This window comes from Podarcis pityusensis, assembly GCF_964106645.2.
Source record: "Podarcis pityusensis genome assembly, chromosome: 10".
Lineage (NCBI taxonomy): Eukaryota > Metazoa > Chordata > Lepidosauria > Squamata > Lacertidae > Podarcis > Podarcis pityusensis.
The window spans coordinates 43,580,121-43,607,421 of NC_138035.1; the positions used below are offsets into that span (position 1 = coordinate 43,580,121).

General features: G+C 40.8%; 1 protein-coding gene and 1 long non-coding RNA gene across 4 annotated transcripts in view; both read right to left on the bottom strand.

The window, feature by feature from the left end:
- Positions 1–20,038, bottom strand: part of ZDHHC17 (zDHHC palmitoyltransferase 17) — a 49,918-nt gene extending 29,880 nt beyond the window's left edge. For both annotated transcript variants that reach the window (XM_080971326.1, XM_080971325.1), the window contains exons 1-5: positions 19,897–20,038; positions 8,178–8,281; positions 5,629–5,751; positions 3,762–3,839; positions 2,022–2,166 (exon numbers count right to left, since the gene is read on the bottom strand). In XM_080971326.1, coding sequence (XP_080827452.1) covers positions 2,022–2,166; positions 3,762–3,839; positions 5,629–5,751; positions 8,178–8,281; positions 19,897–19,959 — 513 coding nt within the window. In that variant the 5' untranslated portion in view covers positions 19,960–20,038. The remainder of the gene's footprint in view (positions 1–2,021; positions 2,167–3,761; positions 3,840–5,628; positions 5,752–8,177; positions 8,282–19,896) is intronic.
- A 1,149-nt stretch (positions 20,039–21,187) lies between these two features.
- On the bottom strand, positions 21,188–26,816 carry LOC308457481. Of its 2 annotated transcripts, none has more exons than XR_013976940.1 (3): positions 26,746–26,816; positions 25,266–25,390; positions 21,188–22,183 (listed from the first exon to the last, which is right to left on the bottom strand). It is a non-coding gene; the product is annotated as an uncharacterized lncRNA (long non-coding RNA). The 2 variants fall into 2 exon arrangements; XR_013976941.1 differs by having other exon boundaries at positions 21,188–22,273.
- Between the last annotated feature and the right edge of the window lie 485 nt (positions 26,817–27,301).

Genomic DNA, 27,301 nt, shown 5'->3' on the forward strand with positions numbered 1-27,301 from the left:
CCTTGTTGTACATCATACATTTTGTGCAATGTAAGAAAGTTAAGAATCAAGAATATTCCACTCTATAGGTACAAGACTTTGGCAGTTTGACTAAAGGAATCTTTGGATGTGAACAATAATCTGAAATTCCTCGTGTTTAACAATATCATATTGGTTAAAGTTAATCTACAGTTCAATCCTTTTAAGTGTCACAGATGCTCAGAAATAATCTGTATATGCAGGGACAAACTCGAAAACCATGAAGATTTGATACAGGTCCATTAGATGTAACTTTGAGCCCTGCTTGTCCCATGATAATGAATGCTTTTCAACTTGTGCAGCTCAAGGGCATGGAAAGGATCTTTGGAAACCTGAGACTTACCACATCTGTGCCAGATCCATGCCCTTCCTGGCTCATTAAAGGGCCAGTGGGTCATGGGTTGAGTGGATAAAGGGAGTGATCAATGCCTTGCTTAAAACAAGGCAGGGTCTCAGCATTTATAAGACCTATACGAATTGAAAAAGCCCTCCCTGAATCCCACCATATTGGATAATTATTGGCAAGTTTCCAATATCCCATTTACTGTATGGGCAAGGTACTGGAATGTGTGGTGGTATCTCAGCTCCATGGGTTTCTTGATGAGATGGATTACATAGATCCATTTCAATATGGTTTCAGGCCTGGTTATGGGAAACAGACAGCTTTGGTCACCTTGATGGATGACTTACAACAGGGAATTGAACTGGGGGAATATCCTTGTTGATTCTGCTAGACCTCAACTCTGACTGCTAGACCATGGTGCTGCATCTGCACAGACCTTATATTTCATACATACATTTTATTAAGCAGATGCACTATCTAGAATACAAATGTAAGAAAAATGTACAGCAATCAGCAGCAGGAAAAAAACTGTGATGCATCACGGTCTGTATCTGACCATGTTGTACTCAAAACTGACAATCAGAATAGACCCACTAAAGCCCATTAATGTCAATGGGTTTATTCAGAGTATAACTTGGTCAGGCGCAACCCAATGGATTGCATCCAACCAAGTTGCACTTGGAATAAGCCATGTTAACTAACATCAGATACAATATCATTAACACTTCTGAGGAGAAAATACATTTGAATTATAGCTACCTACCCACACATACCTACCATTTAGATCTAGGTAAACCAGAGACTTACATGAACAATGTACCTTAAGAATGGAACATCCTTAATATTAATTATTTTTTTTGGATTACATATTGAAATTTTACCTAGACATACTCTATTTTCCTTCCCATTCCTTTTTATTTTTAAGACTGTGCACTTTCAGGCAGGGACTGATTTATCTTTTAATACAAGTGCAACGCTTAAAAAACTTACTGACCTTATAACTGGTTGTTATCTTATTCTTCATCATCATCAATGAAAAGGAGAACAAATTAGTGTTTAACAGTAGAATGTCTTGGCCAAAAAATGTAAAAAAAATTATCTCCACCTAATTAAATTCTGTAATAATGCGGACAGGATCCATTCCGCAGCTCCAGTCAGATCCCGAGGTTTCCTCAACTGGAGGGACTGCTTCTGCCCATGCGCGCGGCGCTGTAGAGCACTTCTAAGCATGCACGCACGGCGAAACACTTCCGGGTTTGCCACTTTCACAACCCAAAGTTTACATTACCCAAGGGTAATGTAAGCCAAGGTGCTACTGTATGTGATCCTTGAATAATGAAGAGCTCAGAGAGAAACATGGAGTAAAATGTGGAGGTCCTACTGCTTAGGTATGGTACAACTGATCAAGGGTTTTTATTCAAACAATGCAAAATTGATGGTGCAATCCTAAACATGATTAATTCAGAAACAACTTTTACTGAGTTAAACAGGATTTGCTGTGAGGTAAGTGTGCAAAGAATTACAGCTCTAATAGTAGCTTATTAATCTGGAGAACAACCTCATTTTGTGATATATAAGGATGTGTTTTAAAAACCCAGGAAGACTGGGTCTTTAGATTCTACCACCACTAAAAACTACAGAAAGTTACGTACATACATACCTGCCCCTTGGCTATTAAATAAGCAACTATCGAGGTATGTCCAAACTGAGCTGCCAAGTGAATACAACTACATCCTTCCCCATCAATTAATGATGGATCTGCACCGTATTTCATTAGCTGTACAACCATTGATAAATGACCCTGTCTGAAATAATAAGAATATAAGATTGAAAAAGCTTTAGACTGTAGTAAACCACATTAAGAACTTTACATTGACAAACAGTAAGGTTCAACAAATCAAGAACTCAAAAACAGGGTTTGCAATGTATTTTGAATCCTAGTTAAGCAACACAGGTTTATTTTTATTTTGGTACAAATAAATGCACATATAGAAGGAAGCAAACATGTATCTGATCCCCTGATATCTGGCAGGGTCATCTATCCACTAGACACTTTGTCCTAAGTTTAGTAAGACAACAGGGTTCCACAAGTAGAAAGAAGATGCAATGGAAAAAAATAGTGCAACCCCATAAGAGCGAGGTCATTTCGACACCATAAATTAAAAGCAATTTTATACCACTTTAACAGTCATGACTTCATTCTAAGAATCCTGAGAACTGCAGTTTGTTGCGGATGCTGGGAATTGTAGCTCTGGGAGGTGCCTCCAAACAACTCTCAGCACTCATAACAAACTACAGCTCCCAGGAGTTTTGTGGCAGGGCAAGCCATGACTGCCAAGGTGGTATAAGAGTGCTTTAAATGTATGGTGAGGATGTGACCTGAATAAGCCACCCAATGCAATAGCTGTGTTTGGAGCACATCTGTGCCAGCTGTTTATTCAGTCACACAATCCTGCGTGGATAGCACTCTACTTTGGGGTTTTGTTCCAAGAACTCAAAAACATCCTCCCACCCCATTTTTTTTAACTGCTCAAGAATAAGCTACTTTAAATATACTTAGTCAACTTGTCCTGTTGTCAAAACCACACAGAAGATAAGAATTTTATTTGGGATATTTCTAGTCATTAACAATTTGGACAGCCAAGCACCTGGAAGTTCTATCTTTCTGTAACTAAACCAATCTGTTTTTAAAACTTCTACGTGGTTTTTATTGTCTGTGCTCATGATATATTTTTAAATATTTTGTTTTGAATAGCAGTATACAAATATATTCATACTATCTATAAACAGACTATCTATAAATAAAATCAAGAGAAGGACATGAGTGAAAGTGCCTTTCTGTCACTGTTGTTCCCCAGCAACTCATAATCAGCAGCATGCTGCCTCCAATCCTGAAGGCAATATATAATCATCATTAATATTAGGAATTGACAGCCTTATCCTCCATTAATTCACTTAATCCACTTTTAAAGCTACCCAAGTTGGTGGCCATTACTGCATCTTTTGGTAATAAAAGCCTTAGTTTAACTATGCACTGTCAAGAAGTACTTCTTTTTGTCTGCCCTGACTCACCTACCATACAACATCACTGGATGACCCAGATTCTAGCATGATGACAGAACAGAAAAACATCTTCATATTCATTTTCTCCACACCCTGCATAATTTTATTTGCACATATCATGCCTGCCCCTACCCCTTATCTCCCCCCCCCCCAACTAAGAAACCTCAAACTTGTAACCTTTCTACATGAGGACATTTCTCCAGCCCCTTGATCATTTTGGCTGCATTGGCTGCATCTTTTCCAGCTCTTCAATGTCCTCTCTGAGATGAAGGATTAATAATTATCAACAAATTTCCTCTGACAAAACTGAAGAGAAAAACGCAGAAATCTTCCCCACCTTGTTGCCCAGTGAAGTGGTGTGGAGTTCAGGTCCCCTCCTAGCTGGTCAACAATAGCACCTTTTGATATGTAGTACCTGCAGTCATAAAACAGGTGCAAATGTAGTAATGTAAGATAGTAATTAAAGACATGGTTACAAAGAGGTGTAACACATCTTAAGAGCAACTATGGAAATGAATATAATTTCACAGCTTGCCCAGTAATTATGTTCTCCTTTATAACAGTGGCTTAAGATTAAGGAGAAACCAGGTACTTTTAGTGACAAGAGGTTAAATAACATATTTATAATTATCATTTATTTTAACATACAGCAATTAACTAATGAAAAAAGTTTTGACATGAGAGAGTATCCATGCTATCAGCATTACTTTTTGACTGAGGAAAGAAAATCACACCACACACAAGTCCATATCCACTGTAGAGAGGAAACACTGCAATTTAAAACATCACAATTCAAGGCGCATCCTCAGAAATCTTACGGGCAGTGTAAAACCAGTGTCCAACATCAACCTCCTTGTACACTGAGGTCATCTGCAATGCTTTCTTTTGAGTGCGCCTCACTGATGAGGTGGATGATGACTGGAGAAAGGATATTTTCAGTTGTGACACACCATTTATGGAATTTCTCCCCCCAGAATGCTTGCCTGATGCCTATGCATCTATCTCTTCAGTGACAAAACAATACTTTCTATTCTTCGGGACCTTAAAAGCAATGTTTTTCATTTGTTGGTTTTTCTACATTTATCTTATTTTTTTTTTTAAATGGTCTCCCTATTCTGCTTTCTTGAGGATTTTTGTTATTTTTCATAGAATATATATAATCTTATGAATAAAATTTCAGAAGTTGCATTTCTATAGAGCTCATCAATATGAGCAAACTGATATCTACAGTTCTAGTGAAATCCATAGCTACTAGGAGGCTGCATAAGAAGTCTGTTGATGGTCCGCCTCCCCTCCGCACTAAGCAGTGTTCCTGTGATTCTCTGATGACCTGCCTAACAACAGATCCTTTTCAGATCAGCTAACACATGTTATGGAACATCACTGCACAGGAAAATTGAAATATACTGTTAAAAAAAATGACAACCAAAAGCCATAAGTAATGTTGACTTCATTTTTGGTATCATCTATATTTATTTATTTAGAAATATTTATAAGCTATTAATTAGAGCAGTATGCATCATAAAATTGTAGTTAAAACACACCCAACACCTTCAAAACTATTTAAAAACAATATACATGAAATAATTATCATTACCACACAGATAAAATCAATAGGTAAGGAGTTGCAAAGGACATGTACTGCTACACTAAAACAGCGACTCCTTGCAAATGCAGAACAAATACTATGTGGCACTTGTAAAAGTGCAAGTTCTACAGATATAAGCAGTCAACTAGGCATGTGTAGGCAATGTGATTCTTGAAGTAAACTGGCCCTAAGTTGTTATGGCCTTTACATACAATTAGTAAAACCTTGAATTTGGACCAGAAAAAACTGGCAGCCAGTGCAAATCTTTGAGCACATGTATAATATGTTGACAGAATCTCACTCCCATCAGTAATCACGATGCAGAGTTCTGCACTAACTGCAGTTTCCAGATCAGCCACAAGGCAAGCTCCACATAAAAGTGCATTGTAGTAAAGCAACCTTGAAGGAACCAATGTGGCCAAGAAGGGTCACAGTCTTATACCTGCAGAAGTTGGTAGAATGAAGCTTTGGGGAGTGACACAAAACCATGCAGTATAAAAAGTCATAGCTATTTAAATTACTTTGCTTTAATGCACTCATTTATTCTAATATAGCAGGGTTTTATTGATGTATGCTTCTAATGATGAATTCATTTTGGTAGCAGAGTACTACTTACTTCACTAAATCTAATCTATTGTTGATTGCAGCCCAGTGAAGAAGTGTAACATTTTCTTTATCTGGTTGCCGTACATCGTAGCCCGCTTCCACCAACTCTCGACAACGTTCATAAATTCCATACCTAGACAAAAGATTCCGTTATTCTAATCAGATATTTTTGACTAATAAAGACAAAGCAGATTTGAATCCTAATATCTTATTTTATATATACTGCATCTGTGATTTTAAAAACATAGGACACAATCTATCAAAAATACCAGTGTGTCACCATGGAGCTCAGTTACTTTATTTTCCTTCCTCAGATGTTCCTTGATGCGAGCTGTAGTTTATTCACAGTCTACCCTTCACATATTTCCAAGGTCCCAGATGTCAAGTTGTGCTTGCCCTTCACAATCAATTATTTCAATAAAAACTGAATACATTTTCAGTACTGAAACCAAGGTGAGGCCAAATTTGTTGGTCATATTAGATTAATCACAGTAAGAATGTATATTTTATGATACTGTTGCAAGCCTTGCATTTTACTGTTTCTAAATACTTAAGCAAATGGAGCAAGATCTAATTAAGTCATACCTGGAGTAAACCTACTGAAATAAGTGAAAATTTACCTGCCCATTGATTTCAATAGTTCTACTCCAAGTAGGACAAACATTGGGTATCACCCATGATTAATTACTAAAGCCAAAATTGTGTATTGTCAAAACCCATTTGATTCAATGGCAGGTGGGATTGCCAAAGTCATTTTCCCCCAAACCCCACCCTCTTTCTTTCTTTCTTTCTTTCTTTCTTTCTTTCTTTCTTTTTCCTGCTCAGATAACATTGAATGTGCACAAGTTAAATGCATGCAAGTTGCAGGCTTACTGTACCACACTTTAAGTATCCTAACTTATTATTACAGTGTCTTGTAAGATTCCATACTACAGTGGTACCTCGGGTTAAGAACTTAATTCGTTCTGGAGGTCCGTTCTTAACCTGAAACTGTTCTTAACATGAAGCACCACTTTAGCTAATGGGGCCTCCCACTGCTGCCGCATGATTTCTGATCTCATCCTGAAGCAAAGTTCTTTACCCGAGGTACTATTTCTGGGTTAGCAGAGTCTGTAACCTGAAGCATCTGTAACCTGAAGCGTCTGTAACCTGAGGTACCACTGTACTTCCACAGTTTAGACAAAATGGTTTTCAGGTTTACTTTTACACATACAAATGCAAAATTGAGGTTTACTTTGCATAACTAAAGCAAAAGTAACATAAACCTTCAATCTACTATAAACCATTAATTTTGGGCTTTACTATTAATTAAATGCACAATCTTAGCTTGTTCAGGGACAGCAGAGAAGAAAATTAGTGTTCCGATATTAAAACACTATTGCTATTTTTAGGCAAAACATTAGATGGTGCTCACTTCCACATTTCTTTTAAGTATAAAACAGCTTTTACTAATATCTTAATGTAAAACACTATCATCACCATTTATATTTGCATGAAATCTTTTTCCAGCTGTTATCCAGTTTAACTTACAACCTGAAACTGGATCTTGGGAACAGAAGGAAGATAATTCATCTTCAATTTTATCTCATTTTGCTCTCTAAGTTATCACATTTGTAAGACAAACACCTTTATTCTAGTATTACAGCTATGGGAAGAACAATGCACACTCTGCATGACCGTGATTCTATTAAGTAAATCTTAACTCTAGACTGTGAAGAGGGGGGAAATATAGAAGAGATTAAATACAAATTCCTCTTCTCTTGGCACTTCCATTATTAAAACTGCTGTTGGTGGCTCTCTGCATAGGCACCTGCTTGAATGAAGAGATATGATTCAAGTATAATCACATCTGAGAAATGAGAGAAGGCAGAAAAATAGCTACATCAATCAAGGTGTACTGTTTCCATGGTGTAGTGCAGGGGTCACCAATGCATCACCTACAAGCACCAGCGTGTCTGCCAATACTTCCTATGTCTGCAAAAGGTCTCAGTAAATGTCCTCTCAAAACTCCACAATGCACAAGTGACTGTTTGCTCTTCCTTTGTTTCCACTTGTGCTGGGTTAGTCTCTCCTACACTGAACACAGCCCCTTAAACATGTCCACATTTCAGTGGATACCAGGATTGGACACCCACCCTCCCATCTTCCTACTTTCACACTTTAACAGTTGGTAGCAACAGCTGCAGCATTAGGAGAGTAACAGGGCAAAAGCATATATTGTAGTAATGGCTGCTGTCTTTGCAGTGTTAAGTAGCTGGCAGGAAGAGGGTAGTAGGGCTGTCGAACAGAGGACTGGTGAAATGTAACTGGGTAAAAATATACTCTGTGACGCTTTTATTCTAATTATTTTAACACTCACATTATTGGATTCTTAAACTGAAGCTACAGACAAACAAGACTGAAGTGCATTTGCATACGCTTTCTTTCCTCCACAGACTTTTCAAGAAGTACCAGTCCAAAATTGCTGTTCCGTTCCTCAAAATCTTTATGCAGACATTTTCAGAGGATTGTTTTCCACATGGTGCCAAAATAGACAAGCTGTCAAATAAACCCACTTACTGTGTAGCTTTGACGATATCCCATGTGCTATAATCATCAATGTGACTTTTGCGCCCAAGAGATTCACTGTATCCATGGGTATAATGTGCTTGGGGCTTGATTTCCTAAAAAAAGAAGTTCATTACACTATTAGATTCATTTTAAGATTTCTAAAACAGAAGAAAAACTCTGCTGCATCAGGCAATTGGTCCATCCGTTCCAGCATGCTGTTTCCCCAGAGTGGTTGCAGCAAACCCGCTCTTAACTACAGGCTAATTTATGGTTATTTAAAGTCTGGCACTTGGAGACTTGGGGAAGTTAAACAAGAAAAAGATTTTGTTTTAGAAAAAAATTGGTAAAACATAAAGTGTGCCAGGAGATAGAATTTTATCAAGAAACAGTTAAACTTATACAGTACTGTATATCTTAAATTCAGTGGATGTTACAGACTTCTAAACAAGGTGGTAAACACACAGTTTCTTCAGCTAATTATATAGGTGTTACAACTTAGCTTCTAATACTTGGGTTCCTAAACAAGGTGGTTCTTTATGTCAGTTTCCCAGTCTTCTTTAAATCACACTCCTGAGGCTTCTCTAGTAGTATAACAGACCAAGGGATCACCATACCCCTCCAACTGGTTTGGGATTCTTCTCTTTCTCTATCCCCTTCTTACTGAATGGAGAAAAGCTGATGGATTAGATATCAGTACAAAATGGTGCCAGTAATTCTCAACTGATTATGCCACATTCTGCTTCCATCTGCCATTACGTTGAGACTGGCTGTGTCACTGCACTACCATTTTGTGACTGGTGGGCATCAGCAATTTTCAGCCACCTCTAGTGGGCCCCAGACAACCCCTGACTTAAAAGAATTATTTCAACAATTCTGTGTTGATTTCAGTGCAGTTTATACTATTTAAGGCATTTGTTTCTAAATAGCAACCTGCGCTAACTACGAGAAAGTGTAAATAAGGTATATATGAACTATCTGCAAGTGTTGACATTTGACAGAAAATGGATTTAGATTTAACAGATGCACTAGCTTCTTGGGGGAAGTGTCAAAAGATCCACAGTTGGGAAATGTCACAAAAGTATTGAAAGTTTTCACGTTCTCTGTGAACTCTTCCATCAGGCCTAGATGTCACACAAAGCAGGGAGTATGGCAAGTTAAAAGCTTGTCACACGTGTGTGACTTTTCGGTTTGTCCTAATAAATATACTGTCTAACTCTATATTTTGGAATCTATTCTCATGGACCAACACAACTAGCTTTAATTTTTCAATGTAGATTTTAGGAAACCATTTTGGTTTGCTTGAAATAATTGGTATCTAGTTTAAAACACCTACTATTAGGAGGAAGGAGATACACAGTTACACAGCAGACACAGAATATCTTCATCTTTTGCATTGTGCCAAAGCTCTCCAAATTTCCAAGGTTTCTATGTAACGGAACCCTTCAAAGAAATTGGAAACCACAACAAATGCCAGTGATGAATTCACAAAATGGACTGATGGAAAAGATTCTACAGCATTCTATTAGCCACCCCTAATTTAGGCAAAGTTGTGAACAGTAAAATGGGCCAATCCCTACATATAATGGAGATTTAGTACGAGCCACTGCTTCCCTTATATGCATGCTTCAGTAAGATCTGTGTTTCCCAACCTTGGGTCTCTAGGTGTTTTTGAACTACAGTTCCCATCATCCCTGACCACTGGTCTTGCTAGCTAGGGATGATGGGAGTTGTAGACCAAAAAACACCTGGAGACCCAGGGTTGGGAAACACCCAGCTTCTGCTGCTGGATAATTTAGAAGGGTGCCTGGCAGTTGAATTATTTGGCAAGAATCTCTTCATTTCAAACCCAATTATAGATGATAACCAATCCTTCAGGATAAGAAATCCATCTAATGTCTAGTAACAAATATTCAAATTCAGTTGGGAGAAGCTGCAAAATGTAGAGCAGACAGTATACTGCAAGTACTAAAGGAACATCTTGATTCCACCTCCTAAGGAAATGGAAAAACACTGCATCATTGCTTTTATTTTTCTATCCAGAGCACCAAGAATAACTCAATCTACTATAATTCCAAGATCTTCTTTCCCTTGCTGGTGACCACAAAAAGTGACACTAATCAATACATTATTGCATTCAGTCTATTAAAGATGAGGTGCCACTAGCCAGAGTTGTGGCTACTACCTTTCTAACAGTATAGCAGCTGCATATGTAAACTCATCCTCCTCTTCCAGTGCATTGGATGCCCAGAGAACAGCTACCACAACTAGCACATCCCAAGCACTTCCAACAAAGCAGGGTGTGTGGGAAAGTGTACAGAGCACACTGAGCTAAGGAGCTCTCACAGTCACCATCAATGCGTGTTGAAGTAGAAGTGGAAAGAAGAGGAAGGAAAGGCTTGCCCTGGCCAGCTATTGCTAGGAAGGTGCTAAGCATGCAAGCACCCTCTGCCTTCTTCTAGTCGTACCTTGGAAGCCAAACGGAATCTGTTCCGGAAGTCCATTCGACTTCCAAAACGTTCGATTTCCAAGGCACAGCTTCCGATTGGAAGCTGTGGAAGCCCCACCGGACTTCCAAAAGAATGTTTGCAAACCGGAACACTCACTTCCGGGTTTGTGGAGTTCAGGAGCCAAAACGTTTGACTGCTAAGGTGTTTGTCAACCAAGGTATGACTGTATCTTCCCACAGTCCAAAAACAGTGAGGTGGAATCAAAACTGAAGGTAGTTGCAAGCAAATATGTGGAAAAGTCAGCCAGACTGCAAGCAGGAAACAGTGGCTCAGTTTCCATGTCATTATGAAATAAAGTTAATCATTTATTAGGAACGCGCTGATTTCACCTGCTTTGCTCCTCCTCACTAGCATGACAAACAAACCACAATTTTTGGCTTAGCTTTACATCTGATTCAAAGATTGTGGCTTGTTTTGCTCAAATAATAATTTCTTGCGTATTTAGTAAAATCCACAAACTTCTTTTTTAACACAATTACAGTTTAATGTGACATTTGAACAAAGCCAGTAGTTAAGAGTTTTGTTTTAGCTTACAAAGTTAACGTTAAGACAGGCTTGCACAACCTCGGCCCTCCAGATGTTTTTGGCCTACGACTCCTATGATCCCTAGCTAGCAGGACCAGTTGTCAGGGATGATGGGAATTGTAGTCTCAAAACATTTGGCGGGCCGAGATTGAGGAAGCCTGCGTTAAGACTTTCAAAGACACCCCTTTTAATTATAATTATTTATTTGGGATTTTTTTATTGTTAGTCAATGTTCTGTTGGAAATGTTCTGAGGCCTATTTGGTTATTGGGTGAGATACAAATATAATAGTGCATTGTATCTGCTAGAGAAAGGTCACCACTGGAAAGCACTTCAGCTTGGGTAAGTCAGGGCACCTGTTTCCCCCCCAATTATTAACTGCAGACTACGCTGCACCGGAAAAAAGCTTTTCATAAAAACTGAGACACACTCTTCAACAATATGGAATACAGTAGAGAAAGGTGCAGTAGATGTGGCCAGTAGTGGCGGTGGAGGCAGAGAGATCAGTGAAAATTGGATGGCCCGCACTGCATAAGCAATTTCCACTAGTGCAAAGCCACAATGGATGTAACCCAATTGGCTACAGTTCAGTGGCCAATCACATGCTTTGCAAGCAAAAGATCTCAGGTTTAATCCCTGGCCTAGAATCTCCATGTAAAGTTGGGAAAATATTTCTGTCTGATGGATCAGTGGTCTGACTTGGTATAAGGCAGCTTCTTATATCCCAAACCCAGTATACTCACTCGAACAATGTACTCCAATGCTTTGCTGTGGTTATACACAAATTATTACTCCTGCTACCAATTATCTTCGTTTAACTAACAATTGTTTTCAGTTTGATTTCAGTTATTTATTAGTTTACAAACTTGGCCAATTATTTTGAAAGATGGAATATGCTATTAAAAAATAACTGACTACATGCGTGTAACATGGGCAAAAGGACTTCAGACTGATATTCTGTGAGTGCTAGCTTTGCATAGAAAAGAGAATATGCTAGAGAGAGATCCTTAGGCTGTTTTTTCTGCAGGAGAAGGTTTGTGGCATTATAAATATAAAAACTAAATCGCTAACTGCAGAAACAAGAAGCACAATGTTTGAAACAATTTGTGAAAGCAAACAGCACTAACAAATTGCATTTTTTCAGATATTTAAAAATAGTTCTCATAAGCTAATAGAAAACAACAGGGGAATTTTATTCAGCAAGAATCAGTCATTTAACTAACTGATTAATCCTGCACATTCTCCAATATGCTTATGCTGTTTTTACATAACAAAGGGATGGACAGATGCATGACCAGAGCTTTTAATCCAAACACTGCATTTGGAGGTCAGAAAGATCATGTGATTTCATGCACAGCTGGCATGGAATAAGCTGTCACTTTTTTTTTTAATGGACCATTCAGATTAGTTAAATTTTACTCATTCAAGCTGAAATACACATGCATTAAAATCAATGGGAGATTTTCCTCTATTGACTTCACCAGTCCATAGAATCTGCTGTGTCAATCTATGTTTTTTTAAGAAGTATTAAAAGGGTCAAGTATTTTTGTCAAACTGTTCTTCTATACTTACATAACATCTTTAAACATTTGTTTACTGAGAACACCTCTTTAACAGCATATGGATTTAGTTAAATTTCTAAGAATAGCATTTGTTCATGTAGCATAAATTTCAATGGGGGAAATATAACAAAGACTTTACAAAAAAACCTGGGTATAATAGAATCTACAGTTAAGCATGCTTAAATCCTGTTGATTTCAGTAAGATTTACATGTGCTCAACTATGTAGTGTATTATTACCATCCTCAAACTTGAGTCTTTAGCTACTGTTGAACTACAACTCCCATCATCCCTAGCTAGCAAGACCAGTGGTCAGGGAGAGTGGAGTGGAGACCCAACTACAAGTGGAGTGGAGATCCAAGTTTGAGAAACCTTGTCCTATTCCATTGCCCCACCAGAACCATCCCAGTCTCTACTGTAGGTCTTCAGAAATGGGAGGCAGTGGGGTTGGAAAGCGGGAAAAGTTATGAAGCAGCTACACAACTAGAAAAGGAAGTTGGGGAACATGGAAGAGACATGTGGATAAAACAGCAGGGTTCTTCCATCTCTACATACACCACACAAAATTACAAGCAGTATCCGACAGTCTCTAATACGCCACAGGAAACCCTGTGTTAAACACAAAGAGCTATGTGAAGAATTAGAACAGCTGCTAGTGCTGTTTCACAGCCATTTGCACACAAAGAGTTCCTGGTACATTCATGCAGGTAAATTATCCAGCAATTCTTTTGATTCCACTTGAGCAGCAGCCTGCACACATGGAAAAACCTATTTGGGTTTTAGTTTCACTTTTCTAGTTCAACACACAGGAACAGCTTTGGATCCAACCCTCTGTTGTTTTCGTTGCAATAGAAAACCTGACTGCCATTCTAGCATTCATCACATTTTCTTTAAATCAGTGCAGCCTATTTTGACATAAAAGCAACTGTCCAGCAGGGAACAATGGAAAGGAGACCACTGAAAAACTTTATGGCATGCACCAATGTTTTGTGCACATAGGCTAATGAATGTCTTACAAGCCAACTCTTAATTTCTGCTTCAGAAAATATACACTAGAGATGAGGCACAGTAACTCTTAACGGAATTAAACAATACCTTGCAGGGATAGTTCTTACACTGCAGACATGGGCTGGAGCTACCAAGTTTAGACAGAGGATCTTAGTCACATTTGTTAAATAAATACAGGTGTTTATCAAGACTACTTAGTATCTCATGAACCATGTTTGAAATTGTGTGTATAACAAAACAGTATGAATATCATATGTGCTAATGATACTCAGTTCCGTCGTATCTCAGGTGAGGCCTAAACCAGGGTCCAGATGCAGAAATGGACTCGATCCTGGCAAGACTATGGGGGGGTGGATTCCAATCCAGGAGCTGGGTGATGAAACCAACCTATTTTAGATGGAGTTGCACTCCCTGCAAAGGACTGTATATGCCATTTGAGAGTACACCGTGACCCTTCTTTGTTCATAGGAGTCTAGGTGGCTATGGTGACTAGGAGTGCCTTCTACTGGATTTGGCTGATATATCAAATGCTCCAAGTCTTGGACCAGGACAGCCTGGCTTCTGTGACCTATGCACTGGTAACTTCTAGACTGGATTACTATAATGCCCTCAATGCAAAATTCCCTTTGAGGTTGGTTTGGAAGCTGCAGTTGGTGCAGGATGCTGCAGTGAGGTTACTTGGTGGAGCATCCTACTGTGCACTTACTGTACCACTCATTAAGGAGTCGCAGTGACTGTCAATAAACTACTGGGTCAACTTCAAGGTTTTGGTTTTAACCTACAAAGCTCTGAAAAATACCTGCAGGAGCCCTACTACCCTGCTTAAGCACTGTGCTCAACTGCAGAGACTTTCTTTATTTTTTTAGAAGGCTGCTCAGGATTTATTAGTTTCCATCAGACAAGTACAAAACAAGAATTAAGTGTTAATAAGGCTTTGTTGGGTGGGGAGAGATGGGAGAAGATGCAGCTGCATTGACAAAAAACAAAGTTGTAGAAAAGGATGGTAGAGAAGATTTCTCCCCCCCCCTTTTGTTGCCATTTTTGCTTCTATAAAAACCTATGTCTAAGAAGTACTCAAAGCAGTTTGCTCTACTCTACAGGAAGGGGGAGTGGAAAATGGGTTCTGCTTCCTAGTGCTCAAGTCAGAAGCTTCTGGCCAGGGAGTGTCAGTCTCCTCATGCAGTGGAAACTGTATTCGGTTTGCTGGGCTCACTGGCGTAGCACTTCCACATCACATCCTGAGCCAGGTCACATGTAATCATGTAGTTCGCCATCTTTAAAGTTCCTGGGTTCTCTAGGGATTCCAACACAGTTGTCATGACTGGGTGGGTCGTCTTTCCAAAGAAGAAGCTGGCCCACCAGTGCCCAGGGTCAGACTTGGGGACACCTGGATGGTGAGGGATGTCTTCCCCATAATCAGCACTTCCACAGGAGCTGTGGCTAGAAGTGGAACCCACACGCCTTTGGCAGCAGTCGTGGCTTGCCACAAGGGAGCCGCTTGGCGGTACTGCTGCCATGTTTCTTTGTTCTTGTGCAAGTTGTAATCCCTTTAAGACTTAACGCTGCGCCCAGCAAAATCCTAGCTGTTTCAGACCACAGGTGACCTGGCTTGGGGGTGGGGGCTAGGTGATGGAGCCCATTTGCAAAGGAGATACTAGGAAGAAGAGAAGAAGAGTTTGGATTTGATATCCCGCTTTAGCACTACCCGAAGGAGTCTCAAAGCAGCTAACATTCTCCTTTCCCTTCCTCCCCCACAACAAACACTCTGTGAGGTGAGTGGGGCTGAGAGACTTCAAAGAAGTGTGACTGGCCCAAGGTCCCCCAGCAGCTGCATGTGGAGGAGCGGAGACACGAACCCAGTTCCCTATATTACGAGTCTATCGCTCTAAACCACTACACCACACTGGCTCTCAGTACACTCCACGCACACCCAAAAACATCGAGGCATGTATGGATCTCAGAGGCCCTCTTTGTTGTGTCACAATCTTGTTTAGTGACAACTAGTGTCCGCCATAGCTGCCCACTTCCTATTGAATTACTTCTTTATGGAGCTCCAATAAGCACAAAATGCTAAGGAAATTTCTGTATTTCTTAAAAATATACCTGCACACTCAAGGCTCTTGTGATGTTTAATGTCAAGAATTAATTAATGGTGTGGGACTTTTACATTCTAGCTAATCACCATTCATTCACAGCACAGAGTTAGGGCTTCCATGTTACTGACCCAAAAGTAAGAGTCACTCAATTTTGCACTTTTTAGGGTGTTTAAAAATGTCCAGACTTACGTTTTAATTCTGCATTTAAGAATGTGTGCATTTATTTTGTGTCAGTTACTACTGAAACAAGTGCTACTACAGTCAATCTTGATCACGTACCACCTGGAGGTTAATAAAAAGTGTTATGCTGATATCAGCTGAGACCCACTCCTTCCATTAAAACCTCTACTCACAGTTCCATTTACTTGGCAGTCTCACACCATCTCTGTGTCTACAGACCATATGCTCCATCTCTATAATTACCTCTGAAGTTGTGAGACTGGAACAAAATATTCTTATCTGCCTCTGCCAGGTCTCATACCAGAAAAAGCAATGAAAGAGCCCTGCTGGATCAAATCAAACACCTAACCAGTCCAACACTCTGTTTTTACAGAGGCCAACTATGGGAAGCCTGCAAGCAAGACCCAAGTGGAGAAGTACTCTCCCCACTTGTGATGCCCAGCAAATGGCATCAGGTACAGTGCCCCTGACTGTGGAGGTAGAACACAGCCATCATGACTAACAGTTATTAATAGATCAATCCACCATGAATTTGTCTAATTCTTTATTAAATCCATTAAAGTTGATGGCCATCACTTAATCTTTGGGGAGCAAGATCTAGAAGTAAACTATGTGCAGAGTGAAAAAGTATTTTCTTTTGTTTGTGCTGAATCTTTCAACATTCAACTTTTCTTGGGTGGCCACCAGTAGCATCTCTCCTACATAAAGAAAATACCTTAAGAAACCATGTTTTGGAAAAAGCTGAGGATATACACTTTAACTTACAGCAGCAATCTAGAATGTTAAACATCTCATGAACTCAATCACACTCTTGATCAGTCTCAACTTAGAACCACACACACGTAGAACCACACACTATAAGAAGACTACTTAAATCAACCATCAGTCTTCCAGTTCTGACATCTCTGTTAAGTTTTAGTTTGATCTAAAAAAGACCAGGAATTGAGAATGTTTAGATCCAGCCCCTCCTCTCTCCACCTGCTTCCCCATTATCTTAGTTTCCCTTTAACATTTCCTTATTATATATCCATCATTAAAATGATTTAGCTATCATTAAAAGGTTAATCAACATTCAATGGCCGGATAGCCTTTAAATGTATCATATGTGGCTTTCTCAACAAAAGACTACTTGTAGTGGAGCATGAAAATAACTACACAGAAAAAGTATTATGGCTTTCATTAATTGTAGATACTTAACTACACCATGCATGGACATCGCTGAGAACACAGGCCCAGATACAATGATCAAAAATTGTCTTCTTTTTCCCCTTTTCTTTTTTGACATTCAGTGAATGTGTTCGGGGATCATGCTAAACCACAGTTTAGCATCATGGCAATGAGCTGCAGTGAGCCTTAGACTCAAGGCAGCAATGCTTCTGAATATCAGCTGCTGGAAACCACAAAAGGGGAGAGTGCTCTTGTACTTGAATCCTGATTGCAGGTTTCCCACAGGCAGTCACTATGAGAACAGGATACTGAACTAGATGGGCCATTGGCCTGATCCAGCAGAGTCTTCTTATGTGCTTACATGTTCCATCATTCCCATTCTTCCTCTGGTATAGCTGCATCAAGTTTGGAAGCTTTTGCTTCTTTTTTTATTTAACCACAGTTTGTTGTAGTGTACAAACTAACGAACAGTGATTAATGTTAACTCTTTGTCTGAAACAAGCTAACATCCAACACAGTTCATTGGCTCATTTTCATGTTGGCACTCTCACTGGCAAAGTTCCCAACTAGTGGGTTGTGCTGATGTTTCTAGAGGTGCTGGGCACATATCTGCTATTTATATGCCATTTTTAAATTTTCTGATTGTTTTTCACCCACCTGCTTCCAGGGCTGACTATACACAGACTATGGTGGTAATTACACTAGCACAGTGGTGATCTCCCCAGCTCCCCTCCCCAAATGGAGTATAGGATTGCTATGTAAAATACTCCCAAGTGCATGGCATTTTCTTAGCCATGTCTTGTTACTATTTTACTTGTTTTTACCATAAATATTTTATCGTATACCTTCAATTACATTATTTTCACTGATGAAATCAAATGGAAGGAAAAGGATTATCAAATTTAAGATACAGTCTTAGACAAATCCTCAATAAGTTGACTAAGAAAAATACCATCTGCTCAGTAAAAAAACAAACCCAAACACCCCCCGATATTTGGCACACCTTTTAATGACATAATATTTCATAATTAACCAAAGCATGTCCTTCATTATACTATGCAGGAAGCAGCTATAAAACTACAAAAATGGCCTTCAAGACCATTTCTTGTAGGGCTGCAGCCCTATAAAATTAGATTTTGAGTACTAGAATATTGACAAGTTAACGTTTCAAAATAAGATGACTACCAAAGGATTTTCTTGGCACAGGTTATCTCTGCTACTGCTACCACCAGCATCTAAACAGCAAAATATAATATGTCCCTGCTATACTGGACGACTTGTCTTTCTGGGGCAGGAAAGGCTGGATTTTTAAAATGTAGAAGACTTATAAATCTTCAAAAGAAAGGTAAGCACAATGGACAGAGAAACAGTTGGAATTTTTTTGTTTTTAAGTGCACTGGCATTTTTAAGTACACTGGCAGGTAACTGAGAAACAACTAAGGCACCTATTAATGACAACATAGAGCACTATTCATTAGGTGCCCATAACACCACTGCAGTCATCTTCCTGATAGTCACGCTTATGAGAGTAGAAAAGAAATTGGTGTTTCCCAGCAACTGATTGCCTGGAAGCCAGTAAATCTTACAAAGAAGTCTATTCTTTGTAAGTCTGTAACTAATTAGTTTGTAACTAATGCAACTTCCAGAAACTCTGTTAATCTGTCAGAGAGAAAAACATAACTTTGCAACACCTTTAAAAACTAACAAATACACAGGGTGAGTCCTTTAAAAGAGGCACCGTGGATACAGAGTACACATGTTCCATGGGGCCTCTTTTAAAACACTCACCATGTATTATGTCCTAAAAACCAACAAATACATTACGCCCGTACAAAATTAACAAAAGTTTATCCCATAATAAATATGCCCATCTTCAGAGAGCTACCACACTCTTTGTTCCCCTAATTTATAGGATCAAGCTGTAAGCCACAATAGGCCCCAAACTCTACAGCGAAAAGGGGGAAAGGAGATCAATGACCTCACAAGACCAGAAAGTGTATCGCTCTTGTTTAAATCTAGCTCTGAATCCTTTTACCCAAACAGGCAGAGAACAGCCAAACCAGAAAGCTGCCCTGCGGGCCCCTAAATTGTGCAATTGCGCGCTTGGGCCATTAGCAGGTTCAAAAGCCTTTTTCAGCGTTTAACTAGAGGAGTGTGATACTTCTCTCTTGAGGTTTTTGAGTCTCAGGACCCCCCCATTTTTTTTCTTCTTTTTTCAAGTAGACTCAAGCCACCTGCAGTTCCTCGCTCCTTTATGTGTGATTAAGGGAAAGCGGTTCATTGGGTACGGATTGTCCAGGAGGACACCCCCTCCCCATCCAGTTTCCACCCCAAATATCCTTGTGAGGGAATCAGAATTAACGAGGGGGACAGGGCAAAGCCTCGTCCTCTACCTACCCACCCCTGCGGGCACTGGGGAGCTTGCCTGCCCAGCCTGTTCCCTTCCCCTCCCCGCAGCCCCGCCAAGGCGCACCCGCCGCCGCCGCCGCTTCTCCCTCCCAGACAATCCTGCCCGCGCCTCCGGGCCAACCTCCGCCCCCGCCTGGGAAAGGAGTGCCAAGAGGAGGGCGGAGGCCTCCGCTGCCGCCGCCACTTTCCGCTCCTCCTCCTCCCTCTCGCCGCCACCCAGCTTCTTCTCCAGGCTGACGGGGTTGCGAGGGAGGCCTTAAAGCCAGCAGGGCCTCACCTCAGGGTGCAGGATAGGGACGCAGCCCGCTTCTTTCTCGTACTCCTCCAGAGGCGCCGCCATCTTGGTGCGAACGCGCCTCCCGCTGCATGCCGGGTAACGCGCTCCCTCGCGACCTCGCTCCTGCTCTCTCGCGCTCTGCGCCGGTGGAAGGGGGGGGGGCGCGAGAGGGAGAGCGGATGGGCCGCCAGACGGGGAGAGCCGAGGCGCGAGAGAGGAAGCGAACGCTCTCCAGTAGTAGCCGCTGGGCCCCGCCGCTCACGCCTGTGCTTTTGCTGCGCGCGGATTCCAGATAGGGCCTTAGATTGGGGGGGGGGGGGGAGGCCGCCAAAGCATATGACAGAGGCCCATAAGTAGAGGGGGAAAAGGTAGACTTCAGAAAAGTACCTTGCGTGGGCCGGTACCCGCGAAGCCAGGATGTCCCACGCACAGGTCATGCAAGCGAGTCAAGCCATGTCAGTGGCAGCAAAGAGTCGGGGCTTCCATCATGCTGTTGACCCAACAGGAAGTTTTTGCACTTTTTAAGGTGTTTGAAAATGTCCGGCCTTACGTTTTAATTCTGTATTTAAAGAATGTGTGCATTTCAGTGTCAGTGACTACTGACACAAGTGCTGTTACAGTCAATCACGATCACGTTAATAAGTGTTATCCCGATATCAGATGAGACCCACTCCTTCCATTAAAACCTCTACTCACAGTTCCATTTACTTGGCAGTCTCACTTGGCAGCTGTAATATGCAGACCTGCTCTGCCTCTTTTGCCTTCTTTTCTGCATCTGGCACGTTCTCTGTGGGCCACCTCTAGACTTAGCGCTGTAAGGCTTTGCCCCCAGCTGCCTTCTTTTTCTGCCTCCCCCCCCCCCCGACCTAGGGCTAGGCAAAATCCTTTATGTAAAACTCCCCTGCTTCTATAGCCTACTGGTAGTTTATTCACTGGACAAACCAGATCTGGAACATTTCATTGCCTTGTCTTCTGTCCTCATACACAGCTGTGTTCCTGAATAGGCTTTTGCCCATAAATGCTTCTGTCAGGAGGATAGCCAGGCCATTTCTAGTGCACAAGAGAAACTCTGCCTCAGATTCAAGACATAGGGGAAAAGAAAACACTTGTCACATACCGTATTTTTCGCTCTATAACATGCACCCGACCATAACACGCACGTAGTTTTTAGAGGAGGAAAATCCGTAGGCATGCCACCAGTAGGCATTCCCTCCATAACACGCACAGACATTTCCCCTTACTTTTTAAGAGTAAAAAAGTGAGTGTTATGGTGCAAAAAATACGGTATATGAGTGCAATGCATCACACAACCATTGTGTTATATGCTTCAAGTGCCATGGGAGTTGCTGCTCCCTACAGACCAAGGGAAGCTAAGCTGTTGCTCTCTGGATGTTGGGCTAGAACACCCATCATCTACAACCATGCTGGCTGCGGCTGATGGGGACTGGAGTCCAACAGCACCTGAAGGATTACAGGAAGATTCCCTAAGAACATATAACAACATAATAAGAGCCTGCTGAATCAGACCTATGCATCTCAATTCTAGCATCCTGTTCTCACAGTGGCCACTCAGATGCCTGTGGGAAACCAGCAAACAGGACCTAGAGTACTCTCTGCTCCTGTGGCCCAATTGCCTTCTAAATCCAGCCCGTGGACGGTCCAGGAATAAGCGTGTTCTTACATGAGTAGAATGTGTGCTTTTATTTAAAATGCATCTCTGGGTTATTTGTGGGGCATAGGAATGCATTCATTCCCCCCCCCCCAATATAGTCCGGTCCCCCACAAGGTCTGAAGGATAGTGGGCTGGCTCCCTGCTGAAAAAGTTTGCTGACCCTTGGCTCTGTCTCACATGTTGGATAAGATGCAAAATTCTAATGACAAACTTGTGTCTGTCCTTGGATAAAATTTCTTCTAGGTGCCCAGTATGCTTTAAATTTATTAATGAAAACTTGGGACTCCTCCAGATGACCTGTTTATTGAGCATTCATCCTGATTTGCTTGCCAGATATACAGCAATGCACATTTATCCCAAATTCATCCTGATTTATATGTCCCACTTGCGCATCCTACCCTTTTCAGTGCAGTTCACCGACACTTTCTTAACTCCAACTAAGTGTTTGGAAGTGGTGATGGGCTGGATGTGGGCAAATAAATTGATGCTGAATTCAGAAAAGGCAGAGAGGCAAGGTGGAGTCCAGAAAACTCCAGGAGGAGGAGGAGGAACTGGAAGAACCTGGGTGCCAATGAACTGCAGTCTTTGTGTGAAGAAAGGAGCCATCCAGAGTCTCTGAAGGAGATAAGTGTAGACAGGGAAGCAGATTTCATTATGTAGACCCTTTTACCTCATTATTTACTTACGTAGAAATGTGGGGGAAATCTGGAATGGAAAAAAAAAGAAAGATTTTCCCTTCTTCGTGCCTGTTCCAGAAAAATGCTGAGTCTGAGCTGCCAGGAGAAAAAACTGCCTTGCTTAAATATAGTAAGGCTTACTGCTTACAGGACAGCTCTTGAATGTGATCAGTGGTATGAACTGAGGTATTTAGAGTGTGCTGCAATACCTAATGCCGAATAGCTTTTGAGTTCTATATACTTTGTGGCTGTGTCTACTTGTATAAGGAAGATGACAGCAGTAGAAATGCAACTGCCCAGAGATGCCCAATAGGACAGTACAATTTTGTACTTTTTATTTTGCGCCTGGGACCCGCAACATGGAACCTATGGGCACCATTACACTCTCAGACACTGCCCTCGGCATCTACCAAGACTGCCTATCCCTCACAATTATTTTTTTTAAATAGTTTTGTGCCCCCCCAAAAGTTGGAAGCCTTTGCTTTCTGCCCTGCCATGGCTATAGGGAATCTGCCTTACCTGCAGCTTAATATTGCAAGCTCACCTGTAGGACAAATTGAACATTTATCCAAGGTACTGCCTGTGGTGGGATGCTGACTGAGCACCCATATTTACAGCCTCTATGCTGACTGAATGACTGGAGGTTTTTACAGCTGCAATTTTGATTTGTAAAACCAGGTGGGATGTGAGAAGACATTCTGGGACAGAGCAACAGTTCCAGGGATCAGCACTTGTTCAGTGTCCCAAGGACCACCAGAACTGTCACATTTACAGTATGTTGTTCTAGTGTAGTAAGACTATGATGGAATTAAGTAATGGAGAGCTGCATTGTTCTGACCGACTTGTTCAGTTTAAGCTGCTGATTAGCTAAGTGCTCTAAAACACATTTTTGAAATAATAATAATCACAGTGCTTTTTCATTAATTGCATTGGAGTTTGGGGGGCCTTCCTCCTCATTTTCTATGCTGTTTTCCTCCACATTTTGTGAAGAGTGAGCTCTTACATAATTTGTATTATGCTATAATGCATTATGCTTATGAGCTTAAAAAGTAACCCAGATGATCCACCTCTTTATTACTTGCTGCCTATCTCACATTGAATCTAATGTAAGAGCAAGGGGGTGGGGTGGAGGAGAGAAAGAGAGAAAGCCAAAGCTGTAGGTGTAAAAAATTTTTTTCCCCTGTAACTATAATGACACTGAAAAAATTGTTAAGTAGAAGTAGGCAACTGGATTTGCCAATAGATTACAGTGGTACCTCGGGTTACAGATGCTTCAGGTTACAGACTCCGCTAAACCAGAAATAGTACCTCAGGTTAAGAACTTTGCTTCAGGATGAGAACAGAAATCGCGCGGCGGCAGTGGGAGGCCCCATTAGCTAAAGTGGTACCTCAGGTTAAGAACAGTTTCAGGTTAAGAACGGACCTCCGGAATGAATTAAGTTCTTAACCTGAGGTACCACTGTACTTGTGAACAAAGGCAGCAGGCAAAGCCTCACCATCCCTGCCTCTTAAGTGTAAACATTCCCCTATAATTCATATTGATTCGGTGAATGCACAGCAGCTACCCAAAGCCCCCTGCATCTTCACCTTTTGGGGCAATCAGCAATCAAAGACCTGGATGCAGACACTACAGCCACTGGCATGTTACTCGTTCAAGAAATTCTGAGCTGCTGGACCATTCTCTGCTATGTGAGGAGTGAGGAGGTGGTGATAGGCTGGGCATGACTTGCTTGTAAACTTCCAATAGGCCAAAGATGGGGAACAGAATCTGTCCATCCCACCCACAAGAGCCATTTTGATAGGTTGGTGGTGCTACGGACCTGTCAGTCACAAAGGAATATTTTTTCCTTTGTGAATGCAGCTTGAGATTCTTTGCATTGCAGGCTTGAATTAAAGTAGGTGATTCCAAGGAAGAATTAAGAACATCTTCCTTTGCATTGTGACTGTGGGAATGGGAAGGAGGAGGTGACAGTACAGATGTCTTGGGATCTCTGCTAACTTCAAGGGAATGTTTTAACTTGCACCACTTCCGTTTGAAGGTGTAACATGATGCCAGGTGGAGAGGAATGCATGGGATCAACCTCTTAATAAGCCTAGGGTTTAAAGCCAGGCTTGTTCCTTCCCCACCAAGCCCCAGCCATCTTCAGATTTTCCTGTTGAACCACTAACGTAACAGTGGAGTTTACAGTCACGCTGGCATTATGTAATGCCTACACAAAAGAATTGCAACAGCAGTCTACATCTACAACCCCATTATATCTTTGTGTTGCACCCAGCAAGAAATTTTTTTTACCACGATCCTGTTCTCTTCTAGTAAGTGTAACTCGAAGAAAGGATTGCACTGTTAGGTTTTTAGAGATCTCCTATTTAACAATGGTAAATAACATTTAACAATGTTAAATATGTCGGTTGCCATTGTATTTTAGCTGTTGTGTTCAGTTGTAATCTTATTATGATTATGTTAACAACTCAGTGCATTTTATGTGTCTGGGAAGCATATAAATTTAAGAAACTATAAATCTTGAAAGTGGAATCTGTGTCTTTTTCTTGGTGGAGTTCCTTTGTCAATTTCACTCCAAATGGTATCTGACAAGCCCCATACTAGTCCTATGAGATTTGAATAATGTTTTAAACTCCTTTTACCCATCTCTTTCATCCAATGGGAGGAAGATCTGTCTAACAGCTAGCTTTGTTTCAGCACCCTCCATAGCAGATCTTATCAAATATATGTAAAAGCTGTTGCTGAAGTCATGACAGCTGAAAGCTCCCTTCTCATATGTCTGCATTTTAAAGCTGTGATTTCCATTATTTGAATTGGAAACTGTCTTCATAACCTGAGTACTACAGGCTGTAAAATTATAAAAGAGTCCTTAAAATTAAAAATGAATATATTGCATCTCTGGCTAAACATTTTCTGTCTATATAGGAAGGCTGATAGGTATTTACTTTTAATGTTTTTGTTAGTGTCTGGATGCTTTGCTAACACACAGTATACATGCAATCAATATTTTCTCACTTACTTGTGACGATTACAGGTGTCAAGATGTACAGGCAAATTTAGATTTTAAATCAGGGTTTCCACAATGTATACCAAGGGCATTTTTAGAAGTAGCACCAAGAACTTTCTGTTTCCAGAGCATCACTCCTATCAATAATATGAAATTGAAAATGGAAAGATTATTTTAAAATGGAAAGTCATTTTAAAAGGTTGTTTGTTTGTTTAGGAGAGTTATAGCCTGCTTTTTTACTTGAGTCCTCAAAGTGGCTAACAGCATTTATAAAACATAGCAGATACATTAAACTCCACTGAAGGATTGTTCAAAAATATTAAACAAACAAAACAAAAAAGCCAGGACTCTCAGTCACTTTCCTCTGGCCGAAGGAACAGAGTACCACCCATCCTACCACACTAGTCCAATGGAACAGAGAGCAGAGCAGGTAGAAGGTTGGGGGACACAGAAGTGCCCATCTAGGGTTGGCCCTTAAGGATTGCAGTTCTCATAAAGTGGGTGGAGCCCAAGAGATGGCCTGGGGGCAGAAGGCTTTGGTTCACCTCTGTTAAGAGTTAAGTTGCTCACTGGGACATATTCACAGTGCTGCTGCCTTGCCCAAACCACTCACCACACCACCAGTCTGCTATGTAATGGAAGAGTTCCAAGGAGTAGATGCCAGATTTCCATATTGTGTATATTCCATATTGTGTGGAATGGACCTCTTAATAAGATGGTATCTGGAAGATGCTCTATCCTGCAGAGTTGGAAGGGACCATGAAGGACATCTTGTTCAAGCCCTTGCAATACAGGAATCTTTTGCCCAACATGGGACTCAAACCCACAACCCTGAGATTATGAGTCTCATGCTCTTACCAACTGAGCTATCCCACTGCCCTCAAGTTGAGTATCAGTTGAGTGTATAAGGGATGAGAGCATCTTTCAGGTATTCTGGTCTCAAGTTGTATAGTTTTGTACACCAAGCCCAATACTTTGAATGTAGCCTGATTGCTGACTGGCTGCCAATGCAAATTGTGGATTATAGAACTTAAATTGTATATATTTCAGTAGCTTACCATATTCAGAGAAGGCCAGTTTGTAGCACATAAGTAAATAAAGACAACAGAGTTGGCACAAGACAATTTGTTGCCTGTGGCACATCAAGCAATGAAGCCCACCTACCTCAAGTCAAGGTGCAGTATCCAAAGCTGGTCAAGTAATTTTGGCACCCGAGGCAGAAAAGTGTCTGTAACAATAATATTACAGTTACAGATAGGTAGCCGTGTTGGTCTGCCATAGTCAAAATAAAAAAATCCTTCCAGTAGCACCTTTAAGAACTAACTTAGTTGGTCTTAAAGGTGCTACTGGAAGGATTTTTTTATAATAATATTACAGATAGCAATTTGCTATCCTTTTTGACACCCAGAAACAGCTACCTGAGGCAACTGTCTCATTCTGCCTAATGGTAGGAGCATCCCTTTTACTCTTTTAAAAAATGTCACTTTACAACCTTTACGATCTGCTTCTTTTCCATTCCCGGTAATTAGGCCAGCATCACTGCAGCCGCTCCAGGCAATGACAGGCAGGGGCTAGCCAGTGTGTGCTGTGGTCCAGCCCATGCTCTATTCAGGCACAAAGCCTCATTGTTAGGTAATTCATTTAAATAAATGAAATGTCAGGTGTTATTTTTCTTTGGACAGGGTACAATCTCCTGTTGAACATATATAAAGGCTCTGTTTACTGTTTGCCATCTAAAGATTATACTTGCAACACCATGTTTCGATATCCATTTCTTCCTGTTCTCTGTTGAAGGAAATCCTGTGTTTGTAAAGGAAGCTTGTCACAATCCATCACAGCTGTGAATGCAAGGAGTGAGGTTTGCTTCACACAAGCAATTGTGTTTGCCACAGTTACAAAGGTGTTGCACCAGCATCTCCTCTTAGTAAATGTGTGAAGTGTGAAAGGCAGACATTTCCAAAATAAAAATAACAACAACAATAATATAATTTATTATTTATACCCCACCCATCTGGCATGCATCAAGAATCCTGGCATGTCTTCTTGAA